This window comes from Colletotrichum navitas (assembly GCF_030913465.1).
Source record: "Colletotrichum navitas strain CBS 125086 chromosome Unknown LY79scaffold_116, whole genome shotgun sequence".
NCBI lineage: Eukaryota > Fungi > Ascomycota > Sordariomycetes > Glomerellales > Glomerellaceae > Colletotrichum > Colletotrichum navitas.
In genome coordinates, this window is record NW_026850662.1 from 45,734 (window position 1) to 52,932 (window position 7,199).

At 40.9% G+C, this 7,199-nt stretch overlaps 1 protein-coding gene across 1 annotated transcript; it reads right to left on the minus strand.

Annotated features, from left to right (window-relative positions):
* Positions 1 to 2,370: 2,370 nt before the first annotated feature.
* LY79DRAFT_584326 (uncharacterized protein) lies at positions 2,371 to 4,075 on the minus strand (the record flags this gene model as incomplete). The annotated part of the gene is made up of 6 exons (XM_060560392.1): positions 2,371 to 2,381; positions 2,693 to 2,715; positions 2,950 to 3,055; positions 3,519 to 3,549; positions 3,709 to 3,819; positions 4,049 to 4,075. 6 exons carry the CDS (start codon positions 4,073 to 4,075, stop codon positions 2,371 to 2,373), a joined length of 309 nt encoding a protein of 102 aa, XP_060408179.1.
* Positions 4,076 to 7,199: the final 3,124 nt, after the last annotated feature.

The window sequence follows — 7,199 nt, forward strand, 5'->3', positions numbered from 1 at the left end:
GCTTTTAGTAAGTAAAAAGTATACCCCTAGTAGTATTTTTAAGAGACATCTTCTTTTAATCTATACTACTAGATCCTTAATCCTAAGATTATAGTATCCCTTTATAGTAGGCTAAAGAATATAGTATAGCTTATTTTATTATAACTATTTTTACTAGAAGAAGGCTACTTAACTAGCTAAACCTATACCTTTAGTAAAAGCTAAAGTATAAGTAGTAAAAAGTAAAGTTATTTACCTAAAAGTAAAAATAATAAGTTAACACTAGCTAGGTTTTTATAAGAAGAAAGTTAACTAAGTTAAAGCTAAATTTTAACCTTATTTTAGTAATAAATAAAAAGCTAGTCTAGTGTTCTTAGTAAAGAAAAAATAATAGGTAGTTATATAAGTAAATAGCTACTTTAGCCTAGTATATAGAGGATATAAAGTTAGTAAAAAATAGTTAGTAGTAATAATAAATCCTTATAGCTATATTATAAGAAAGTAGCTAAGTAGTAAGTATTTTAAATATAAAAAAGGTTACTTTTCTTAAGGTAAATAGGAAGTAGGCCTAGTAAGAGGGCTAACCTTTATAGCTATAGGAAGTAGGCTTAATAGGGGGGCTTTTTTTATAGCTATAGGAAGTAGGCCTAGCAAAAGGGGTAACCTTTATAGCTATAGGAAGTAGGCTTAATAGGGGGGCTCTTTTTACAGCTATAAAGCAGGCTTAATAAGGGGGCTCTTTTTACGGCCGTAAAGATAGCGCTTCTTGTAGAGGCTATTTCCTACAGCTGTAAAAAGAACCCCCCTTATAGAGCCTATTTCCTATAGCTATGTAGGTTAATTAGTTAATAGTAGAATAGAACAGTAGAATAGCCGTGTTAGTGCAATTGCCCTCACCGCCTTTATAGGGATATACTGTTTTTTTTAACTAATTAGGCAGCTAGAAAGTGACGCCCCCGTAAGAGCGACGCCCCTGTATCAATTTGCGACGCCCCCCTATCAATTCCCTAGAATAAATATCTTTTTTTGCCTTAGTTAGCTAATTTATTATATTGCCTATTAGTAATAACATCCTTGTGATTACCCTTGCTAAATAAGGCTTCTATAATAAGCCTACTAGTATATGTCTTTGGCTATAACATCTAAAGCTTTTAGATTAAGAGTTCCCTTTCTATTATATATTTACCTTTAGGCATAAATAATATGTATTTCTAAGTGCCTAGGGCTAGTTTTAGTCTTGTTAACGGTATGCCAGCAGAGGTCATAGTTATAGTTAGTAGGACCCCTGTTGTAAACTTGAGTCTTATACTCTAGACGTTTTAGCTAATAATAATAATATATAAGGATTCATAGTAACTACTAATTCTGTACCTAAAGTGTAGGTCTTATCTACCTTATAGAGTCTGCTTCTATCTACTGAGAAATCGTCTTCCACCTCCCCAAAGTACGCCAGAAGATATCAACCTTGACTGTAATCCAGATGACCCTGTCCTAATGAAGCCAAGGGCATTTCTATTAATATTCAAGCCTAGGCGTCTAATGAGTACCGCAAGTTCTAGACCTAACCTACCTAATTCTTTAAACTTGGATACGTGGAAAAATGGCTTTCCCCCTAGCGCTAGGTACTATGGCCCTGGTCGCTTACTTGAGATGATTAATAGCAAATAATCTATACATGGTTATGTTGCCTTGACCGCTGAACAACAATTCTGTCAATTAGCATAACAGAGCAATAACACACAATCAGCCCTAAACACAAGCTGCCTCCTTGAACACACATCTCAATTTCTAGAAGTCAAAACAGCATAATATAGATGACCTCTTAGCAATAACGCTATAATTTCGCCGTTTATTACCCCTGTATACATAAGCCTAAGACATAGTACCTCTGTCTTAAGATACAGTACCTTTGTCTTTACACACAACAGACACCATGAGGACTCCAAGCCCACGTGACGAGGCTCTAAGTCCGTGCAACAAGGCCTCAAGTCTATCGCAATATTTCTGATCATACTTTGACCCTAATAGTCTAAAGTGAGCTAATATCAAGTTGAGATAGACAGAAAGCTGGGTGTTACTGACTGTAGGAGCGCCTCTCTAGGATCAAAAGCTAATAAAGGTAACAATAACTAAGATAAAGATAATAGTGCCTACTTTGTAAGTATTGCACAAGTAAACTAGGACAATAAAGGTAATAATAAAGCTACTTAGGCAGTGTAAACGCATAGGGAACTATAAACACGCCTGCTTATTAACTATTAGTAATACTTAGCTAAACAACAAAAAAAATAATGCTGTAGACAACAGGACCTTAGCCACTATGTCTTATAAAGTTTCTGTCTTAGAGGACTACCTAGACTGTCTAGTAAACCTTTACATAAAGTCTTACTTCTAGGCAACGTCTATATATATAGTGCTTAGTTTAACTATTTATTATAGGTTAATATAACTATTATCTTTAAGTTGAAAATTATTAGATAAAAGGGTACTTTCCCCTTTCTCCTTTCTTAACTACTAAAATAAACTAATAAGTTAAATTCTGACTTAAACACCTTATAGATGGATGGCCCTGAAATCTTAATTATGAAACATAGTGATGGCGCCTGGGAGCCTAAATCCCCTGTGGCTCTAATACTGACCCTAACACAAATTCTGCTGTAGTATCTGTTATAAGACCGTAGTAGGCATTATAAGAACTCTTTTACCTACATACAGCTGTCTATAGAAACAGGAGAACTATAAAAAGGTATATATTTTAGTAATAACTAAATTTGTTCTTAACTATACAACGCGTGAATAAAATGTTATATAGGACCAGATAAGAATTAGATGGCCTATTAAGTCGTAGAAGGTCTAGAACCTATGTCCATCTTCTCCTATTTCATCTTGTTTCTGTGCCTTGAGTGGTTTCTATGTGCCATATGTCAAAATCGTCATTTCACCTGGCTGCTGACTAGTGCGCTAAAATACCTTGCCCTAGCGCCTTTAGGGGTAGGGCGGACGTGTGGCAGCTGACGTTGGTATTGAGCATAGCAGAGGTCAGAGTAGGCAGGGCAAACAATCACCGGTTTCTGGACTATTTATTGTTAGCAGATTTGAGTTTAAACCTGTTAATAATAACAATAATGCTAATAGCACCTCCTATTGCGTTTTTCACTGTGGTAAAATGCTTATGAACTGTATTTGTATACTTGCTATCCTTATAGACCCTTGGCGCAGTGATGCTTTTAAACCTAAAGCTCAAGAGAAGAATCTAGGCCAAAGATGGTTAATAAACAAAGTAAACAAAGAACTATTGAGAGTTTTAAGAGATAGTATAATTAAGGCAACTATAGCTAGATAGAAGTGAACTACTAGGTGGACCTTAGTATGGCACTTGATTGGTCTAGAGTCGATGATGGCTATATTCTAATACTGCTAAGTCTCTCTTGTAGTGAGGAAGTGCTGAAAGCTACATATCATTGTGATCCTTCCTTGCCTATCGCGATCTATCCATCCTTGTGTTTGGCGGTGCTTATTTGACTGAGAGATATGTATACCTTTAGCAGATGACGGTCTTTGTCTGCTAAACTATGGCATATTGTTCAGCATCTGCATATTATCATAAACCTATTCCCCTGCCAGAGAGACTCCTCCTGCACTGCCAGAGACCCACGATGTGATGAGTGCATTCTGTCACAGTCGAAAACTTGTCGTGCCCAACCTGCCAGCTGATAAAGCTCTAAGTACCCTTCCTGTTTGTCCCTGTGCAACAATAGCTAGACTATGCATGCGTAATACTAGGACCACGGCAGCAGTGGCTAAGCCGCCTAGGACAAGTTCCGTGACAATGCCGGCCGTCTAGATAACCTGTAGAGTGATTCTTAACTATTTTGTTGCGTACTGGGGATTGAAACAGCCTTATCTGTGGATTAAAAAGGTGTGTATGCCTTAAGGCTGATTGATAGCCGTGAGGCAAAATGTGGAGAGGGTGGTAGGGATAAGTACAGGTACGTTTCACGAGCAAGTTCAGGCAGGCAGCATTCTGCCTACCACTAAACTGCCAAAGCTGCCCATTAAAGCTTCTCACCAAAGCTGGGCGCGCTTCTCTAGGCATTATGATCAATGTCAGCGTAGGAAAGCAAGTTCTTGGCCAGCAAGCACTTTCTCACTGACCTCTGGGGGGGACAATGTTCAATAGGTCAGTAGGCCCAGGAACGTATAGTGGTGATCATAAGAGGTTAGTCTACGGTTGGCGTTATGGGCGCTATCAAGGTCTACATGACATGTACAACAACGTGTTAGGATAGATAGACTCTCACGTTAACGCCCCGCATCTCGTCCAGTCAGAATAGGAGGCTCCTACGCCCCAGTGACTACCTACTCAGGCATACTTGTGGAAACGTACAAGCGACTTGCTAGTGAAAATGTAGAAAGCTACGCAGGATATATTAATCTGGCTGGAAAGGGACAGGTGGATAGCTAGAAGGCTTGTGGAGCAAGCGTAGAAGATAGATGTAATACTATCTTAATAGTATAGTGTTGTGGTCTATGCCCCTCCCGGTTCTTTTTTAGGGGTATTGACGCCCTGGTATTCTCTCTTAGAGCAGACATCTAGAACCCTGTGTAGTCTCTTAGTGAATAGTTTCCTACTACGACTTGTTTGGGAGAGAGCCCTGACCAGGCTTTGCTACCTTAGTGGCTATTAACAATGTTCTGGAGCCCAGCTAGAGCGAGGAGTCGTTAAGGGCGTAGTCTAGGATCCAGAGCTTCTCCCTATACCTAATCAGATAAACTCTAGCTAGACTCCCTGCTATTCTGGTTACTAGAGGCTGTAGTAGAAGACATTGTACTGCATTAGGCTAACACACCTATGTGCGCCTACTAAGCTCCCTATTGGGTAGATATAAAGGCTAAGTTAGAGATGTCCTAGACAAAAGCGTGTAGTAGGCAGAATACAGAGTATTAATGAGGTACCTTGACGCTTAGGCTTTAGGCATTTCTACTGAAAATACACACTAGGCTATAGCGCTGCGGTAGGAGAGGGTCTACGCCACGTTAACCAAGAACCTATTCTCTGGTTAATTACTGTGTTAAGGGTGATATATCTCTGTAATACTTGTCTTTTTTTTGTTGTAGACTGACCTCTTTAGCTGCAGAGAAAGTTAGCAGCACAAGAGAGGCATCTTATTCACTGTCTTTGCCATGGGCAGAGTTGCTGCCGCCATCTGCTCTACTGCTTGTTAATCTGTACCGTTGGTAACACTGTGCCTATTTGTGTTATTGGTTTGGTTTCTAGCATGAAAGGAGTGACTATTAATAGATTAAGACGCTTGCCGTCGTCAACAAGACTGGCGGCGGCGGCCCACCCCTGGAGATGGCGTATGCGTAAGTGATTAGAAGTATCATCGTCCACTGTGACATGACTTGATAAGCATTGGATCCTCTGTAGCCAAAAGAGCTGATAAAGACGTAACGGGAACACAGACGCTGGCTTCTAGCCAGCTCATGGGATAGGCCAGGAAATAGACGTCAGACATAATAGTCTAGATGGTGGGTTTAAATTGTTTAAAGTTGGCAGTAGAGGTAATGTCCAAGGGATCCCAACAGACGTTCCGCTGCCGTGAGCCTTGACGTAGGCGTGTTGTCAAGGCTCAATATCAAACCCATTGCAATACACGGCACTTACTTCAGACAGCCTTAGCAAATTTTATCACTATTCCAGTAATTAGTATATAAATGTAAATAACTGTGGAGACCTTGCGCTATTTAAAATCTCACTGGGCTTATCTCTTGGATTGGGACTAACATTTCACAGAGTTGAGATTGGCAGATATCTTAGGCAAGTTCTGTATACGCAAGACTGTGAGACTACAAGACGTTTTGTAGACTCAAGATGTGTACACTTGCGACAGAACCTACGTGTTGGCTTGCGTCTAGACTGCATGCATCTTGCACTCGACACCCTGCGCCGTATGGGTGGGCGGCAGCGCATGGGGTCCTCCCAAACCCTGCGCAGAGTCATTTGGCCTTTCAAAGATGGTGTTGCTCTTCAGCCAAACGAGATTGTCCTTCCTTGGGCTAGGCCTGCTTCTGATAAGCAAAACATCTCGGCTAATGGAAACACGGTCTCAATCTTGGGTATATCATTCATGCGGAAGCCCACCAACACCCGCCGCACCCTTCTCGACTGGCTTGTTTTTGCCTAGGTCGACGCCGATGATAAATAGAAGTGCCTATGATTTCTATTACCACGACCTTGCGTTTGGGTTTCATACCGTCTATAAAGATGCCCTGACGGTTGAAGCTGGTATACCATCATTGTCTCAAGGTCTTGCGCTATGGTTGGTTGGCTTCCTTTGACTTGGGGTGGGTTTTTGACTGTCTTTGCTGGACAGGGAGGTTGGTGGGGGGGCACTTGGTGTTAAGGCCTGATGCAGTTGGGCGCCTTGGTAACTAACCTCCTTCTACATAGTAGGTCCAGAGCAGATATCTAACATAATCTATTCGACTGGTTCCTAGGTATTACACCGCCAGATCCCTCCTAACTCAGATCGGTTAGCCTGGGATAAGACCAATCTGGAGGAGAAGACCATCGCTCGCCAGGGGTGTTAGCACATGAGCCAAGATTGTCTTCTTCATGTTCCCAGTCACAGTCAGCAATAGAGAGAAAGGTTTACCAAGTCACTATCCAAGCTGCTTCTTTAATCACTGCAAGTTTCTAATGATTCCCTAGCCAGACAAGCCTATACATATCGTGAGCCTTAGCATTGGTTTGATTCCCCCTACCGCCAGCCACTACAGTACTTCGAACCTCTACGCTAGGCATAAGGAAGTGTCACAAAGGTGATTTAAGCCACAATTACAGTATAGCAACTATGGTATCACTTTTAAGCCACAAAGGCCTTATTCTATTCGTCACAGGGAAGGATATACACCCAGATCAACAGATAATAACACTACCTCTTAACATATCCCGGGCCACAATTTCATGTTCCTCTATCCCGCCATCGTTCCAAGTACCGTTCAATTCGATCTCAAACGTAAATATTTCAGCACTCAATCTATTTTCTATGATATAGTTACCTCTATTGACACCTACTTTCAGTCACACCCAAGGACAAGGAGACAATGGGCAGCCCATCCCAAGTATAAGCTAAATGTAGAGAGTATCAAGAGCCACCAAGATAACAATAACGTCCATCCCTCTACACAAAAGGGCGTTGCCTATAAGTACAAAG